This window comes from Drosophila ficusphila, unplaced genomic scaffold (assembly GCF_018152265.1).
Source record: "Drosophila ficusphila isolate 14025-0441.05 unplaced genomic scaffold, ASM1815226v1 contig_220, whole genome shotgun sequence".
NCBI classification, from domain to species: Eukaryota; Metazoa; Arthropoda; class Insecta; order Diptera; family Drosophilidae; genus Drosophila; species Drosophila ficusphila.
This window is the reverse complement of record NW_025064118.1, coordinates 1161563-1180958: the sequence shown is the minus strand read 5'-3', so window position 1 is coordinate 1180958 and position 19396 is coordinate 1161563. Positions and strand designations below refer to the sequence as shown.

At 39.0% G+C, this 19396-nt stretch overlaps 1 protein-coding gene across 1 annotated transcript; it reads right to left on the bottom strand.

The window, feature by feature from the left end:
- Positions 1-12429: 12429 nt before the first annotated feature.
- On the bottom strand, positions 12430-19357 carry LOC108098398. Its single transcript, XM_017201275.2, has 6 exons — positions 19208-19357; positions 15373-18151; positions 15076-15314; positions 14744-14873; positions 14189-14679; positions 12430-14125 (listed from the first exon to the last, which is right to left on the bottom strand). Exons 1-6 carry the CDS (start codon positions 19355-19357, stop codon positions 13763-13765), a joined length of 4152 nt encoding a protein of 1383 aa, XP_017056764.2. The 3' UTR covers positions 12430-13762.
- Between the last annotated feature and the right edge of the window lie 39 nt (positions 19358-19396).

Genomic DNA, 19396 nt, shown 5'->3' with positions numbered 1-19396 from the left:
ACAAATTAATTTTTAGGAGCGATGGTTTTTTATGAAAAAGAAGATTTGGCAAACGATTTTAGTTTAAAATCTTTATTTTTAAGAGGGTGTATAACGATTTTTGTTTAAAATCCTACAGTTTAAAATCCTACAATAGAAAGCACTCAACCCTCTACGCTTTCCAAGGCGTAATAAATTAAAAACCAAAGTTTTAATTTTTCCCAATTCCAAGAGGGGATCAAACGTGGTCAAAAGATTTTTGGATTGAAATAGCATTAAATACAAAGTTATGACATTTTCTGCATGGTTAATAGTTTCAGTGACGTAGTAATTTCTACTACCCACTTTGATAATAATAATAATCCATAATCCATCAACGCTTAAATCTAAAAAAAATCATCTAAGCTTGATTTTTGGAATATTGAGTACTCTAAGGACTTTTGAATTTCGGGTTGTTAGGTATCTATACATTTTGCCTGACTTTTATTCGTTCCGAAAACAGATGTTAAGATACTCTTTCCATAAAGATTGAAGAACTATCTCGTATTGCTGCCACAGAAATCATAAGAAAATTAATTTAAAAATATTTGTTAAACTAGAGATGAACTATAATATATAGCAATATCAACTATAATTTGTTAACCTAATCTTAGTTATAAAATCTATAATTCTCTAGAGATATATTTTTAAGTTTAAAAGATCGGAGTCCCGAACCCCGTCCGAGTTGGTGTCTCCAGACCAAATACCAGAGATCCAGGAAATAGTGTATTAATTTCGACTTGAAAAAATAGAAGATAAGTCGGTGGACACAAGGAAATCGAGAGATCAATTTACATAGTTGAAAGGGAGGGTCCTCTCTGCTTAGTTTACATAGTAGAACGGAGGATCCTCCCAGCTTTGCTTACGTAATGAAGTGCCGTATCCTTTCTGTCTAGTTTACTGATGGATCCATCGTACCCCCACTCCGGGGTTCTTCATCAAATCCGCATCTTCGTGCTCGCCATCCGACTCCTTTGGGTCGACCATATCTCGCGCAGTTATTCTTCGGTCGTAAATTTCTGTATAGGGCGCTGTTTACTTCCTTTAGTGGGTCTCTACGCCACTATGTTGTCACTCTAGCTAGCCTCAGTGTTCCTGCTCGGGCGCCACTTGTAAGGATGTTTTCCAGCCGGGGTATGAACCTCAGTCGAATTCCGGGGTCCTTTACAAGAAAATTAAAAAAAAATCACGGAAACACTGAGCTAGAGAAGTCTGTCCGTTCGACAAACAGAGTTTTGTGATCGTCTTGGAGGGGTTTTTCAGACCCAAAAATCCCACGGGCTGGACCTTCGGACGAGGCCGCAGCCGACAGAGTATTCTCAGGCTTAGGAAATCACTCGATGCGCGATAGGGAGGATCCACCGTCCCTGCCCGACCTGACTAGGGAATATCGTCCGTCCCAAAACAAGTTATTCACGAGGGAGGATCCGCCTTTCCTTTCCCGACATGCCTAGTTAGGATTGCCCGTCCCAAAACGAGTTATTTACTAGGGAGGATTCGCCTAATTAATCTCCAGTGGTTAATACTTCTACTTGCGGTTAGTTTTATTAATTCGTTCCCAGAAAATGCTCCCTGCACCGATTACAGCAGTACTCTAACCTGACTCTTGCGTTCCACGTGCTTTCCCTCTTTCCTTCGGGGTTCGTGACCTTGTTAATATCATGTTTTATCTCCCATATATAGCTCTTTTAGATGTCGAGATCTCAACGTTCATATGAACGGACAAACATTGTTGAGCTAATAAGCTTTTTTATTAGCTGTTGAAATAATTATGCACGAAGAAATTCTGTTTTCGAATTCTGTAGCAGCGATTTTATTTTCGACGAAAAAGAGTTACAAATGGTTCGCGAGATCGAAAAGAAGTAATACAATTAAAATTGAGACGCGGATCAGCCGATTGCTGACCCAAAGTAGAAGCCGACAAGCAACGAGAGAGAGCAAATAGAAAGATAATTAGAGAGAGGGAGCGATGGTAATTATGTAGATAAACTAAGAGCTTGCATTAAGAGAATCTGAATATCTGCTGCGGCTGGATGACCCGACATACTCCCCCCCGTTGGAAGCCTGGCTTTCAACAGCATCCTTAAGGGGCAGCAGACACAGCATATTAACTGCTCGTTTTGTCACTCCAGATGTTTTCTTGAGGACGGCAACTCGAGCAACTCCATCTCGAAGCTCAACGACTCTCGCTAGGGGCCACTTCATCGGAGGCAAGTTCTCATCCATGACCATCACCACGTCACCGACAACCAGGCCAGGCTTCGGGGTACGCCATTTGGAGCGCTGCTGCAGTAGCGTTCGGTAATCTTCCTTCCATCGGGTCCAGCGGACTTGCTGCAAATAGGCCACACGTTGCCATCCATCCAATCGTTCCGTCTTCCTCCCCCCAATAGGACAATACTGGGATCGAACTATGCAGAATAGGGCGCGAGGTCCAGTGTACAGATTACGCTCATGAAAGTGAGTGGCGGCAGTGACAGGATGGCTTCGTGACAATATGATTGGATGACGGCCATTGAAGTCCAGCGACGAGTTTCTTAGTCGGCCATCCACTCTAAGAAGCCCAAACTGATCCATAACGGGAAATGGAGATCCAAACGAACTAGATGGGGCTACTACTCCTTTAGACTGCAAGGATTTTATGGTGCTTTGGATATCTGACGCATTAAGATCCGGCTGACGAATGCGATTGATAAACTTGTAGACGTATCCGAAAATCCTTTGAAGCGCAGCGAAGGCTACGATGTCTGCGTATGGTGATTTTATTAGCAGAACCTTCCGACGATCATCAAGGCGATCCAAGCTATTCTCCTTACTAACGAGAGGTACAGCAAGGGGCGAGATTAATGAAGAGCCATTGGAGACGCCATATCCTCCGGAAACAACCCATCCCAGTCGAGTCTTTTGAATAAGCGGTAATCCAGGTGCGAGCTTAATTTGTCCAACGCACAACAGCTCGTAAAACAAACTGGCTCCAATCAATAGATCCACACGCTGAGGGATATAAAATGAAGGGTCAGCTAATTTAATGTTTTGCGGTATTTTCCAGCTGCTGATGTCCACATTGAAACTAGGCTGTAGCTCAGTTATACTGGGGGCAATAACGGCGGTTAGGTTCACCGTGTAATCAGACGTTCGGGACTGCATCGTAATATTAACTGAGTGACCATTTGTAAGAAAGCTCGAATCACCGATTCCAGTAACAGATGCCGAGGACTTTATTTTCTTTGTTTGAAGCTGATCTGCAAAGCGGGATGTTATTAGATGCAGTTGAGAGCCCGAATCTAGAAGGACTCGACATGGAACGAAAACTCCAGACCGATTTTTTACGAGAACGGTGGCAGTGGCTAGGAGCACATTGTCAGTACTGAAATCCTGAGCAATAAGAGCAGTGGATGTGGAAGGCACGGCAGATGGTTTTACGACAGCATTGAGTGAGACAGCGGCAAGAGCTTCTGGAAGCTGTGATCCTGCCTGTGGAGAAGCTGAGGCTAAATTTCCCAAGTGAAGGAGAGTGTGGTGTTTAGCTCCGCATGCACGACAATTGCTGGAATTGCACTGCCTCAATTGATGACCTAACTTAAGGCAGTTTATGCAAAGAGAGAGCCTCTTTACTTCTCGAAGCCGATTTGCAGGAGGCAGGGCATAAAAATCTTGGCAGGAATAAATGGAGTGACCAGAAGCATTACAGAACGAACAAATCCAAGGGCTAATATTTGTGGCAACAAAAGCGGATCTACGAGGATTAGGCGTTCCGTTGTTTCCCACCTGATTGCCAGGCGCATAGCTTGCCATGTCGAAATCCATAGTCTCCAACGTTCTGCATCGCTGCTCCAAAAATGATGCCATGGATTCCCACGTCGGAAATAGATTGATGAATACTGGTTCCTCTAATCGCTCCTCCCATTTGGCCTGGCTCGCAGGATCTAGCTTTTGAAGTAGTATTTGGATGATAATGCAACCTGCGATTTGTTCCGTCGTGCCCAATCCCTTTAGAGCACGAATATGAGCGTTAAACTTATCGGACAGCTCACGAAGCATCGAGACGGAACCACTCTGCACTGCCTTAAGCCCCAGGATCTCAGTAATGTGCGCCTGAAAAACTAAACGACGATTATCAAATCTTTTTTGCAATAAGTCCAATGCCACAGAATAATTGCCATCCGAAATTTCCAGCGAGCGGATGGTTTCCAACGCAGAATCCCTCAGGCATGAACGTAGATGCTGCAGCTTTTCTATGTTGGTCAGGTCAGGATGACTATCTATGATCGTTGTAAACATAGAATAGAAATCTGCCCAATTCGCATAACCTCCAGCGAATTTCGGAAGTTCAAGAGCGGGAAGTGGAATAGCTCGGCGCAGAGCTTGTGGCTGTTGATGGCCGAATACAATAGAAAGCACTCAACCCTCTACGCTTTCCAAGGCGTAATAAATTAAAAACCAAAGTTTTAATTTTTCCCAATTCCAAGAGGGGATCAAACGTGGTCAAAAGATTTTTGGATTGAAATAGCATTAAATACAAAGTTATGACATTTTCTGCATGGTTAATAGTTTCAGTGACGTAGTAATTTCTACTACCCACTTTGATAATAATAATAATCCATAATCCATCAACGCTTAAATCTGAAAAAAATCATCTAAGCTTGATTTTTGGAATATTGAGTACTCTAAGGACTTTTGAATTTCGGGTTGTTAGGTATATATACATTTTGCCTGACTTTTATTCGTTCCGAAAACAGATGTTAAGATACTCTTTCCATAAAGATTGAAGAACTATCTCGTATTGCTGCCACAGAAATCATAAGAAAATTAATTTAAAAATATTTGTTAAACTAGAGATGAACTATAATATATAGCAATATCAACTATAATTTGTTAACCTAATCTTAGTTATAAAATCTATAATTCTCTAGAGATATATTTTTAAGTTTAAAAGATCGGAGTCCCGAACCCCGTCCGAGTTGGTGTCTCCAGACCAAATACCAGAGATCCAGGAAATAGTGTATTAATTTCGACTTGAAAAAATAGAAGATAAGTCGGTGGACACAAGGAAATCGAGAGATCAATTTACATAGTTGAAAGGGAGGGTCCTCTCTGCTTAGTTTACATAGTAGAACGGAGGATCCTCCCAGCTTTGCTTACGTAATGGAGTGCCGTATCCTTTCTGTCTAGTTTACTGATGGATCCATCGTACCCCCACTCCGGGGTTCTTCATCAAATCCGCATCTTCGTGCTCGCCATCCGACTCCTTTGGGTCGACCATATCTCGCGCAGTTATTCTTCGGTCGTAAATTTCTGTATAGGGCGCTGTTTACTTCCTTTAGTGGGTCTCTACGCCACTATGTTGTCACTCTAGCTAGCCTCAGTGTTCCTGCTCGGGCGCCACTTGTAAGGATGTTTTCCAGCCGGGGTATGAACCTCAGTCGAATTCCGGGGTCCTTTACAAGAAAATTAAAAAAAAATCACGGAAACACTGAGCTAGAGAAGTCTGTCCGTTCGACAAACAGAGTTTTGTGATCGTCTTGGAGGGGTTTTTCAGACCCAAAAATCCCACGGGCTGGACCTTCGGACGAGGCCGCAGCCGACAGAGTATTCTCAGGCTTAGGAAATCACTCGATGCGCGATAGGGAGGATCCACCGTCCCTGCCCGACCTGACTAGGGAATATCGTCCGTCCCAAAACAAGTTATTCACGAGGGAGGATCCGCCTTTCCTTTCCCGACATGCCTAGTTAGGATTGCCCGTCCCAAAACGAGTTATTTACTAGGGAGGATTCGCCTAATTAATCTCCAGTGGTTAATACTTCTACTTGCGGTTAGTTTTATTAATTCGTTCCCAGAAAATGCTCCCTGCACCGATTACAGCAGTACTCTAACCTGACTCTTGCGTTCCACGTGCTTTCCCTCTTTCCTTCGGGGTTCGTGACCTTGTTAATATCATGTTTTATCTCCCATATATAGCTCTTTTAGATGTCGAGATCTCAACGTTCATATGAACGGACAAACATTGTTGAGCTAATAAGCTTTTTTATTAGCTGTTGAAATAATTATGCACGAAGAAATTCTGTTTTCTAATTCTGTAGCAGCGATTTTATTTTCGACGAAAAAGAGTTACAAATGGTTCGCGAGATCGAAAAGAAGTAATACAATTAAAATTGAGACGCGGATCAGCCGATTGCTGACCCAAAGTAGAAGCCGACAAGCAACGAGAGAGAGCAAATAGAAAGATAATTAGAGAGAGGGAGCGATGGTAATTATGTAGATAAACTAAGAGCTTGCATTAAGAGAATCTGAATATCTGCTGCGGCTGGATGACCCGACATACTCCCCCCGTTGGAAGCCTGGCTTTCAACAGCATCCTTAAGGGGCAGCAGACACAGCATATTAACTGCTCGTTTTGTCACTCCAGATGTTTTCTTGATGACGGCAACTCGAGCAACTCCATCTCGAAGCTCAACGACTCTCGCTAGGGGCCACTTCATCGGAGGCAAGTTCTCATCCATGACCATCACCACGTCACCGACAACCAGGCCAGGCTTCGGGGTACGCCATTTGGAGCGCTGCTGCAGTAGCGTTCGGTAATCTTCCTTCCATCGGGTCCAGCGGACTTGCTGCAAATAGGCCACACGTTGCCATCCATCCAATCGTTCCGTCTTCCTCCCCCCAATAGGACAATACTGGGATCGAACTATGCAGAATAGGGCGCGAGGTCCAGTGTACAGATTACGCTCATGAAAGTGAGTGGCGGCAGTGACAGGATGGCTTCGTGACAATATGATTGGATGACGGCCATTGAAGTCCAGCGACGAGTTTCTTAGTCGGCCATCCACTCTAAGAAGCCCAAACTGATCCATAACGGGAAATGGAGATCCAAACGAACTAGATGGGGCTACTACTCCTTTAGACTGCAAGGATTTTATGGTGCTTTGGATATCTGACGCATTAAGATCCGGCTGACGAATGCGATTGATAAACTTGTAGACGTATCCGAAAATCCTTTGAAGCGCAGCGAAGGCTACGATGTCTGCGTATGGTGATTTTATTAGCAGAACCTTCCGACGATCATCAAGGCGATCCAAGCTATTCTCCTTACTAACGAGAGGTACAGCAAGGGGCGAGATTAATGAAGAGCCATTGGAGACGCCATATCCTCCGGAAACAACCCATCCCAGTCGAGTCTTTTGAATAAGCGGTAATCCAGGTGCGAGCTTAATTTGTCCAACGCACAACAGCTCGTAAAACAAACTGGCTCCAATCAATAGATCCACACGCTGAGGGATATAAAATGAAGGGTCAGCTAATTTAATGTTTTGCGGTATTTTCCAGCTGCTGATGTCCACATTGAAACTAGGCTGTAGCTCAGTTATACTGGGGGCAATAACGGCGGTTAGGTTCACCGTGTAATCAGACGTTCGGGACTGCATCGTAATATTAACTGAGTGACCATTTGTAAGAAAGCTCGAATCACCGATTCCAGTAACAGATGCCGAGGACTTTATTTTCTTTGTTTGAAGCTGATCTGCAAAGCGGGATGTTATTAGATGCAGTTGAGAGCCCGAATCTAGAAGGACTCGACATGGAACGAAAACTCCAGACCGATTTTTTACGAGAACGGTGGCAGTGGCTAGGAGCACATTGTCAGTACTGAAATCCTGAGCAATAAGAGCAGTGGATGTGGAAGGCACGGCAGATGGTTTTACGACAGCATTGAGTGAGACAGCGGCAAGAGCTTCTGGAAGCTGTGATCCTGCCTGTGGAGAAGCTGAGGCTAAATTTCCCAAGTGAAGGAGAGTGTGGTGTTTAGCTCCGCATGCACGACAATTGCTGGAATTGCACTGCCTCAATTGATGACCTAACTTAAGGCAGTTTATGCAAAGAGAGAGCTTCTTTACTTCTCGAAGCCGATTTGCAGGAGGCAGGGCATAAAAATCTTGGCAGGAATAAATGGAGTGACCAGAAGCATTACAGAACGAACAAATCCAAGGGCTAATATTTGTGGCAACAAAAGCGGATCTACGAGGATTAGGCGTTCCGTTGTTTCCCACCTGATTGCCAGGCGCATAGCTTGCCATGTCGAAATCCATAGTCTCCAACGTTCTGCATCGCTGCTCCAAAAATGATGCCATGGATTCCCACGTCGGAAATAGATTGATGAATACTGGATCCTCTAATCGCTCCTCCCATTTGGCCTGGCTCGCAGGATCTAGCTTTTGAAGTAGTATTTGGATGATAATGCAACCTGCGATTTGTTCCGTCGTGCCCAATCCCTTTAGAGCACGAATATGAGCGTTAAACTTATCGGACAGCTCACGAAGCATCGAGACGGAACCACTCTGCACTGCCTTAAGCCCCAGGATCTCAGTAATGTGCGCCTGAAAAACTAAACGACGATTATCAAATCTTTTTTGCAATAAGTCCAATGCCACAGAATAATTGCCATCCGAAATTTCCAGCGAGCGGATGGTTTCCAACGCAGAATCCCTCAGGCATGAACGTAGATGCTGCAGCTTTTCTATGTTGGTCAGGTCAGGATGACTATCTATGATCGTTGTAAACATAGAATAGAAATCTGCCCAATTCGCATAACCTCCAGCGAATTTCGGAAGTTCAAGAGCGGGAAGTGGAATAGCTCGGCGCAGAGCTTGTGGCTGTTGATGGCCGAAATAACCGGACGTATTACCATCAGCAAAGGTTGACTGCTGAAGCAATTGCGAGGAGCGCTTTGTGATCTCCGATCGAACCGTCGATTTAAGAATTACGACGACGTCATCAAATTTCTCGTCCAAATCGTTTTCAATTTCGTCGAAATCCAACTCCTCAAGCTCGCTGAGAACCTTTTTAAATGATCCTTGAAGTTCCTCAATAAGCTCCAACCTCACATGAAGGCCAGAATCGTCAAACGAACTCAACGCCGAAGTTGAAAGAGATTCCATTAAACGCTCCACTCTATTAAATAGTGAATTTGCCTTGCGCTTCAGAAATGTCACCCTGTTTGAGCTGCTATTGCCGGTGACGATTACCGAATTTTCTGAAGACATGTTAAGCAGCAACAACAACAAAATAAATGCAGCAGATTCGGCGGGCAAAATTCGGCTTCAGCAGGAAGATAAGCGTAACGGGGAACAGCGAAAAATCGGTCCGCTTCTGGTCTATATACCGCCTTATGTAAAAGCTTGTGTAACCAGAGTGCTATTATTTGCATAAATCAATTAATTTTATTGTTTTGCACCAAACACAAAGTGAGATATGCAGCAGACTCAGCGGGCAAAATTCGGCTTCAGCGGGAAGATGAGCGCAAAGGAGAATGCGAAAAATTGGTCCGCCGCTGGTCTATATACCGCCTTATGTACAAGTCCGTGTAACCAAGAGTGCTATTATTTTCACAAATCAATTTATAAACATTTGTGTTGTTTATGGCAGGTAAACGCACAATGTAGCTGCAACACAGATAAAGCAAAATATGCAGCCTGGTAAAATAATTAATTTTTGTGACTTGCACTGAGTCCCTTTTATGCACAAATCACGTCGGGGTCACCAAGAGAATCTGAATATCTGCTGCGGCTGGATGACCCGACAAACATACTTGTAGATCAACTCGTCTGATGATTCTGATCAAGATTTACACTTAATAGCGTCGCTAGTATATCTTTTACCGGTAACATACTTTTCAACAGTATACTCTTTTCCTCTAAGAGTAAAAGTATAATAATGTCTGAACCAGACTACGTAGATACACTGGGAAACCTTAAGGGTTTCAATGATGGTCGCTGAACTATAGGGCGAAAAAAGACTATTGGGAGAATATAAAAATACTGAACCCAAACAAGGATTTTATCTTATTATTGAACCGTCACAGCGAATTCGACAAATTACTTAACTGATAACTCATACATAATTTTTAAGAAACACGATAAAGAATTAATCTTGACTTCAATATTAAAGGCTCTAACACAGAATATTCAGGTGAAAGGCGGGACTTAACGTTGACATGTCCACTTTATGTGCTCAATCAAGGGAAACAGTTCATGTGCAGATTGAGGTAGTAAACGATTTATTGCTCTTATTATTGACTATTACACTGTGCGACAAAAAAATGTTTTAGTTGATTTTTTCTTATTTTTCACTTCTATTAATCAAAATAAGAATATAAGTTTGTGGATTTGTTAATATCAATAGCCAATCAGCTTTTACACACACTCAAATGTCCCAAAAACGCGCGTTTTTGCATATTTCACAGCCTTATAATCACATATTGGGAAAATATTTTTTAACCGTTATAAGCGTTAATGCAAGTTCGACATCTGTTAATTAAAATGTATTAAGCAAATATACTGTTAGGCTTTTATCACAATGCTTTAAAATTTTTTTCTTCCAGCTCTATACTCTGGGCGACTACGTATGGAACTTGTTACGCGAGGATACGTCTGAAAAAGCCAAAAAAATCAGAAAAAAATTCACTTTAAAAAAAAATAATAGTTTATTGAAAGTAAAAAAAAAACTAATATTTTGTGTTAATTATTTTCATAATAATAATTTTATAAAATTTAACATGAAAAAGAAATCGTTTCACTTAAAAGGTGGCGTAGATATTTTTGTGCATAATTTATGCACCTTAACCGAAAACAATCAAAAAAGTAACTTAAACAAAGATTTTGTTAAATTTTGTCGCACAGTGTTATTGATGGTAGGGCCCGCATATACCAAATCGTTCGCCGCGTTCACCGTCAGCTGCGCCGTAGGATAGGATGCAGCAGAAGGTGACACCAGCGACATGGACATAGCTGGCCACCGACATCCCGGAGAAGGACACGTCGGCAAGGGTGTGGGAGGAGCTTGCCGGATCGGGTGGAGGCGCGCAAGTCACAGTCCTGTGACCGAGGGAGTAGAAGGGTGTCTCCCATTAGCGAATTTCGCCCTGGAAAACGCTGGAAAATAAGCTTGTAAGGAAAACGACCGCGTTTTGTTCGGAGCACAAAATAAAAGTGAATCTTTATTACAAAGTGATTAGAGAAAATATATGTGTGTTCGTCAGAGTTCTGGCATGTTGGCGGTTTGTTGTTGTCCGTCAGCACTAGGGTTGCCGGGTCTGCTGTTATTCTGTGGCCAGTGACAGGGGTATGTTAACTATGGCATGTTAACTCCGGGTCCGCTGTTATCATGTGGCCAGTGAGAGGGGTATGTTAACTAGGGGTATGTAAACTCGCACCCGCCGGTCACATTGAGCGGTGGGTCACAACGCTGGACGATGGCAAAGCTGAAGAATGGCGACGCCGAGGTACAGGAGCACCAGCAGACACAATTTACGAGATAAAACCTTGTTGTTATAAACAATTTATACAGATAGATAACTCGTTTCAGTTCTTGAAATCATTCGGGATGTGGTTTTGTTTCACGATTTAAAAAAATCGGTTTTTGAATCGATTCAGTTTTCAAAACCCGAATGGCAATGTAAAAAAAAAACTAACTGTACGAGACATTGTCGTCTCTACGATTTAATTTTTAATTAAAAATGATTCAAATTTTTAGTTATAATTTTTAATTCTAAATCCGCTTTATGGTTACAAACTAAAGTAACTATTCGGCTTTCCGAAGCTAGCTTCCTTTCTTGTTGTACGTAATATATATAATTTATATATATATTATTTCAATATACGTAATATATTGAAAAGATGACAAAAGCATATTATTTTATATATAAAGAACGACTCTTAACCTAAAAAATATATTTAATAAAATAACAAAAAAGAAGCCAGCTTTGAGCTTACAACTCTTTAATATTGATTATTGCGTAGTACTTCTTTTCCGGTAATGTTCTTTTTTATTCTATGGCTGCAATAGCAAATAAGTATTATGTTTTTCGTATTATTGATACCTCTGGACCTCAAAATATTAGATGGTGCTACTACATGGCCTAAAAGATTTAAACTTTTAAATTTGACTTACCTGAATAGGAATATTTTAAGAAATTACTAATCAACTTAATGGCGTAAGTACACTTTGAAAACTGTTTTGTTTTATATAATTTTTTGATGTTTTGAATTTCAAGTGTTTAAAGAATATGTTTCTTGTACATAAACATAAATATATTTAAATTCATATGTGTCCATCACACTAGATTTGGTTTTTGGTGGCTTTCAAAAAATTTAGGTAATTTGGTGTACTATTTGTATAAAAGGATGTGGGAAGCAATAGATCAGATAAAGTCAATATATTATTGTCACAACCTTGAATATTTTTTTCCAATACTTTATTTATATTTTTCCAGAACATTAAATATGTTTCGGAACACTTTGTTGTTTACATAACCTTTTATGGCAAATAATTAAATTATTTTTTGCAGTCTGTAAATGTGTATGTGGGACACTCTTTTACAAATCCTTTTTAAACTTGAAAATTTTCATTGATTCAAAAACTTTTTTTTCGAGTTTATACCATTTTATTGCAAATTTTAATGCTTTACCCCATTCTGTTACTTGTTAAAAATGCATTTACATACATTAAATAAAATGTATAACTTAATGCTTAAAATCAATTTTAATATTTATTCCAGAAACAAACTCATAAAGTTAGCAGTCAATATCGAATGCTATACACAATATTTATATGAAACATATTTGTTTCTTTTTTATAGGATTCCGCTGACTGATTTTACTAAAAGAAACTTTTAAATTTAATGTTCGTGGTTCTATATCATATAGACTATATGTATACTTATTGAGTTCTAAATTCGTAGTTAATTTTCTGTTTTTCGTCGAGGGACCCGGTTGTTAGATACTCTTTACTCAAATAACTTTTAAAGTTTTAGCTATTGCTAATCCATTTTTTGTGCATATATCACTCAATTCCAAAGATATTGATATTCATTCAGATACCAGAATATTTATAACTTTAGTGGGTCTCTACGCCACTTTGTTGTCACTCTAGCTAGCCTTAGTGTCCCTGCTCGGGCGCCACTTGTAAGGATGTTTTCCAGCCGGGGTATGAACCTCAGTCGAATTCCGAACCTCAGTCGAATAGAGAAGTCTGTCCGTTCGACGAACAGAGTTTTGTGATCGTCTTGGAGGGGTTTTTCAGACCCAAAAATCCCACGGGCTGGACCTTCGGACGAGGCCGCAGCCGACAGAGTATTCTCAGGCTTAGGAAATCACTCGATGCGCGATAGGGAGGATCCACCGTCCCTGCCCGACCTGACTAGGGAATATTGTCCATCCCAAAACAAGTTATTCACGAGGGAGGATCCGCCTTTCCTTTCCCGACATGCCTAGTTAGGATTGCCCGTCCCAAAACGAGTTATTCACTAGGGAGGATTCGCCTTCCCTTTCCCGTCCTAACCAGGGAGGATCGTCCGTCCTAAAGCGAGTTATTCACGAGGGAGGATACTCTTTACTCAAATAACTCAAATAATATTTATAACTAATAACTATAACCAGAATATTTATAAACAAAAACTATTTTCACTGTGTAGTTCGCATATCCAGTCAAAGTCTGGTGCGTAGCGTATAAATTTTTGAAAAACCGATCTCTTTTCTGATTGGTACGGACTGATAGACATCTCGATTGATGATCTTGATCAATCAAAATAATACTTTAGCTATTTTAAACATATTTGTACTCTAATAGTTACGGATATAGAAAAATTACAACGTGAAGATGATCACAAGCTTATCATTAATTGCAATAAGCTTCACATCCTATTGTTTTGTATAAATCTAAATAACTTATGTAAAATTTCACAATAAATGTTTGCTAACAACGACAGATACTTTCACACCCGCTGATACCAGGATAGGACATTGGGCTAATGGGGTTTCTGTAGAAAAGTTCATCGGAATCATTTCGACTAGCTAGAGTTAGAGTACCAGATCGACAGGGCTCCAGATGCATATTCGATTGATGGTTAATATAGGAGATCTTAGAAGTAAATGGCAGACGGAATTTCGCACGTGGAATCATAAGAGTGAGAGAGCGGTAGGTGTGCCCGTCTTCGTCAAAGTTATTATCTGAACTACTGGAAATTTTGACTGTTAAATCGTCGCTTGTATTATAAGCTGAAGAGGTCTGATCATTCTGCGTAGCAGATTTTTCCTTGATGTACGAGCTTTTACATTTCTATTAAAAAACAAATGAAATTAGTTATTATTTAATTAAATTCCTTAAAACTATTATTATTACCTTTTTAGAAACGGCTAGCATAGTTTGGCTTATTTCACAAATTTCGTTTGATGATATTATGCTGCGATGTAATTGGGAAGATGCATTATTAAATTGGCTTGCTATTCTGTTGCCCTTATTTTTAGGTTTGATGTTTATAAGCAATAAGAAAGACAACAGCAATGCCAACAAAAGTGTGCCCATAGTCAAAAGAAGTATTATTACCACTTTGAGGTTAACTTGGCATTTTGTTCCAGCATACCAACTGTTGCACTTGCACGATGTTATTGCCTGTTGTTGTTTGTCTGCCCACTTTTGAAAACATTTTCCATGGTAGCTACATTTATCACATCCAATTTTATTATCTAAGCAATGGCGACCTGGGTATAATGCGTTTGGGAATATATCCATATAACCTTCTTTACAAACACAAGTGTAACTGCCAACTAAATTAAAACAGTGGGCATCATTGGAGCAGTCATTAAAGTCTTTATGGCGACACTCATCGAAATCTGTTTGGATAAAAAGTGTAACCATTTAAAAACGTTTCACTGCATTACGATACTTTTTACTTACCTTTAAAAGCTAATAAATTAGGACCATTTTTTGAAGTGTGCAAACCAGTGCCTCCAATACTAAAATTGCTTAGTCGTAAATGTTTTGTAAGTGTTGATTTTAGTAGATTTTCATCGCTGTTCTCTGACAACTATATACAAAAGAAATATTATTTAAAATTAATTAAACATAATATAACAAATAAATAATATAAATTAATAATATACAGTATAAGTTAAGATCTGAATTCTTATTGTATGTCTCTTCAAGAGAAGACTCAATAAATAAATTTAAAGCTAAAAAAAAAAAAAAAAAAAAAAAAATTAAAATTAATCGAGCTGTACAACACTTACCTGTAATAAAAATGTAGCCGTAATTTTGTTGTTTTTCTCCTCTGCAAAAATGCTTTGTAATTGCGCGCCATGAAATATGTTCCTATAATCAGATTGCATAATCATACGATCGACGGCGTCTGTAAAAATTATTTTTATATGGTGATATTCGTTTGTGGAATTCATATCTATTCCAATCAGCTTTATTAAAGAATTTTCAACCCAGTCGGTTTGCAATTTCATTTCGTAAGAATAAGTGGCTAGAAAAAGTGATCAGGAAATTAACTCATGGCATATCAAATCAATCACATTACATACGTTTGCAAGGAAGATCCGGAAACAGCCGTCCAAAACTTGGCCGACAGCCACAAAAACTTGAAGACAAACCATAGGTTACGCAAATTTCGTTTTTATTTGACTTGCACGGCGGATTACAAGGATCGGCTGAAATAGTTGTTTTTAAATAATTCGTCGCCCCAATGGGTATACTATTTGGAACACTGGTTGTATACAGACCTTCATGTCGAGTCAAGTCTGAGGACAATAGATAGGTCGACCCATATCTAAAAACATCATGCCTCGAAATGCTCAGACTGTTTTTCGTGTTGTCGATATCTACAACGTTTTTGGAACCTGAATCATTAATTGATTTTGATGGTTCAATGGGTATTTTATTTGGAACGCTGGTTGTATACAGATCTTCATGTCGAGTCAAGTCTGAGGACAATAGACTGGTCGACCCATATTTAATAACATCATGCTTCGAAATGCTCAGACTGTTTTTAATCGTGTTGTTAATATCTACAACGTTTTTGGAACCCGAATCATTAATTGATTTCGATGGTTCTGATGTGTGGTCTGTAGGTTTAAAATTTTTGGTCATTTGACTAACATGTTTAACATCATATTCACGAATTACTTGTGACCTTATTGGCGGAGGAGGTTCTTTTTGAAACCTAATGGAAATTGGTTTTTTTACATCATTTTTCGTTTTAAATATCGCGTGCCCAATAGATCTGTTATCTTTCAAGTCAAATATGCTTTTTAAAACAGATCCGTTCACTACATTTAATATGGTTTTGGTGGGTTTTAAAATAGAAAAGAAATTTGGTGTATTTCTGGTATAAAAGGATGTTGAAAGGAATGAATTTATTGGCTTTAATTTTGTGAAGAACCTTGAATTTTTTTCCAAATACATTGCTGTTTTTGAAACAGAAGTAATATCATTCTGTAACATTTCAGAAGGTTCAAGGTGATTTTTATCACTTTTTAAGGCAATTATTGGATTCATGTTGCCGGCTTTAGTAGTTGTACTTTTGGTTGAAGTAGACAAGATTTGAGTAGACTTGGACAGCAGCTGTCTTGTTGATAATATTGCAATTGCATTGCCTGAATTTAGTACTGATAATATGGCGTTGGATCTGTTATTATTCATTGGGCTTAATAATGCTGTATTCAACTTTATGTGGTCATTCGACATAAGCTTATCTGTCTTCGTACTTTTCAATTGTATACTTAGGTATACTATACTTTGTATATCATCACTCGGGGAAGGAGAGTCAATTGCATTAGGAATTTTCGCGTTAAACCTTGGAGGTTCAGTATTGTACCCTGTTAATGGTCCTACATAAAAATGTTCCCCTTTTGATGGAACCAGCTTTTGTAAACTGCTTAAGGACATCTTGTGAATTTTCCCCTTATGGTTGCTATTCGACATTGTGAATTCATTAAAAAAATGTATGCTTGAAGGCCAATTATTTGGTGCTGTGTTATTTATTAGATCGTATTTTTTTGTTGAGGTAATCTTTAAAAGATAAAATGATTTGTTTGAATGTTGGGCAACTTGATCTGATTCATGAAGATGTCCATCCATATGTCTTGTTGGATTACGATATTGACCAAACTTGAAGTTACTTAAAATATTAAGTTTATTGAAATCGACCTCCTCGAAGACTATTTTTTTATTGTCGTAAGGAAACACCCTCTTGTGATTTGATCTCAATGGGACTTCAGTCCTAAAGCTGCTAGCAGGTATTTCGAAATGCGGAGTGTTTTCCATCTCTTTTTTAAATGTCAGTGGACGGGCATGCACATTAATTGTGTGGCTAAGGACATCATGTTTAAAGTTAACATGTTGAAGCTCGGAAAAGGATGATATAATGAAAGGCGTTCTGATGGGCATGGCTGTGCTCAACATGTCTACAGAAAAATCCTCAATAAAAGAATACTTATCTGAGTTTGTGGTTGTGTAATAACTTTTAGTAGTTCTATAAATTGTACCTAATATTTCTGGTACACGATTAACTTGGTTGTTGTGCAAGGCTGAATTAAAGCCAATTCGTGATTGAGAGGAATAAAAGTCTATAACCGGATTTTTGTTAACCATTTCATGAGCTGAAAACATCTGTTTTTCTTGAGTTCGTCCTAATGGTGGGTACTGTAGTAGTATTTGTTTATTTTCAGGTAATCTTGGTGGCTTCAATATACTGGCGTACTCTATAAGAATTCTTCTCTTATTGGACTGCGCATAAGGCAATATTGTGGATTTAAATGGAACGATGTATTTTATTGGTTTCAACAAAGTTGAATAAATGTATTTGGAAAACTTTGACAAAGTGGGAGTTACTAATACACTATTAGTCGGTCTTCCAAAAATAACGTCAGCGCTGGCAGTTATTATCTCACCAGGTCTAATAGGAATAACGGTGTTAACTAACGCGTTAAATATAATCTGTGTTAGAGAACGCGATTTTATTGCATCGATCTCAGGCGGGTACACCTTAATTTGTTCTGTATTTGTGAAACTAAGGTGTTTTTTCCTACTTTCAGTATTACCACTTTGCTTCAAAGGTATATAAACTGGTTTATTTATTATTTGGCTTGCCTGTGCAAATTTATTATTATTATTTATTTTTGGGTTTCCTTTATCATTTAACGGGCGATTAAGTTCTATCTTTGGTGCATTTACTAACTGTTTTTTTAGTATATGTGCCACAACATTGAACATCGGTCGAAATAGTTTTAAATTTATGTTGCCAATGAAGTCAACCTGTAAAGATACAAAGAAGAAAAGTAATGTAAATATATGTAATATATTCTTAAACTTATTTTATTTTTTTTTTTTTCTTATACCTCATTATTATTATTCAACTCCGATAATTTTAAATCTGTATTATTTTTTTTTAAGGTTTCCGTATAATGTGCTGTTTTTTCAGATATTTTGGTTACATTTTTGGAAGAGTCCAGCAGCTTTACACTCAAAGTTGATTTTCGCAGACTGCTTATCAGTGCAGCATTCATTATGTTCATTTCCGAATTAAAGTGTTCATTTGAGCTTGTTAGCATAGGCTTTTCATTTATATATGGTGTTTCAATAATATTCATGGCAGTTACTTCAATGACTTCACCTCCCAGTAATGTTGCCATTGTTACAATGCTTTGGCGTTTGTTTTTCTCCTTTTTTTTCATAAGCTTTGATTTCAACGATATCAATAGTTCTGAACCCAACAGCGTGTTACTCAGCTTGTCGGTTACAATATTTTGTATTACGTGAGAATGAATCATTGCTTGATGGGCAGAAATTTTTGGATTGACTTTACAGAGTGAACTGCATATAGTAAAATTATCACTAACCATCGCGGTGCAAAAAGTTTGTGTTTCAAGTACCGCTTTTGTTGAGTATATTATTAAATTATTCAGTTCATTCTTATTGATAGTTGATGATTTTGAACTAAGTACTTGCTTCGAAATAGGAGAAAAAGTTGTTTCCTCAGTATATAGGTAGCTTGAAATGAGTGCTGGAGGGGACACAAACTCTGTGATTACGACTTGGGTGATACTATTATTTCTTATGTAATATGTTGGTGCCTGTAGTATATCGTATACGATTTTAGTTAGCAATACTTGGCTGATGTAGGTATTTGTGGTGGGGGAGAAAACTCCAGATAAAATCCGAGAATTACCAGGCCCAGTAATTGTATTTATTATGGTGTGTTTTGATGTAACTACTATTGGAGTTGGCTCCATAGGGCCGTTATCAATCGTGTTAAAATAGTGATATATTGTTGAGAACTCTTTAACAAAGAGCTCTGGTGTCTGAATATAAAAAATAATAAGTTTATTGCAGTGAAATATCGAACAATACTATGCTTACCTTGAAGGAAATAATATCAGAAATGGTCCTATCACTTGTAGTCATCCGATCCTCGGTAAGACGGTTTGATATTACTAGATCCTTGCTTACAACATTCATATTTCCATTTTCCATCAAGGTTTTGCGGTAAGTGTAGGTGGTAAAACACATTTTAGTGGTAAAAGAGTTGTCGGGAAGCAAAACTGTGTC

Bases quoted from the DNA above. Each gene is read 5' to 3' on its own strand.
- LOC108098398 (XM_017201275.2), bottom strand. From the start codon at position 19,357: ATGTGTTTTACCACCTACACTTACCGCAAAACCTTGATGGAAAATGGA. The intron at 18,152-19,207 runs GTAAGCATAGTA...AATAAGTTTAAG, and splicing joins CTGATATTATTTCCTTCAAG to AATATATTACATATATTTAC. The intron at 14,680-14,743 runs GTAAGTAAAAAG...TTATCCAAACAG, and splicing joins TAATTTATTAGCTTTTAAAG to ATTTCGATGAGTGTCGCCAT.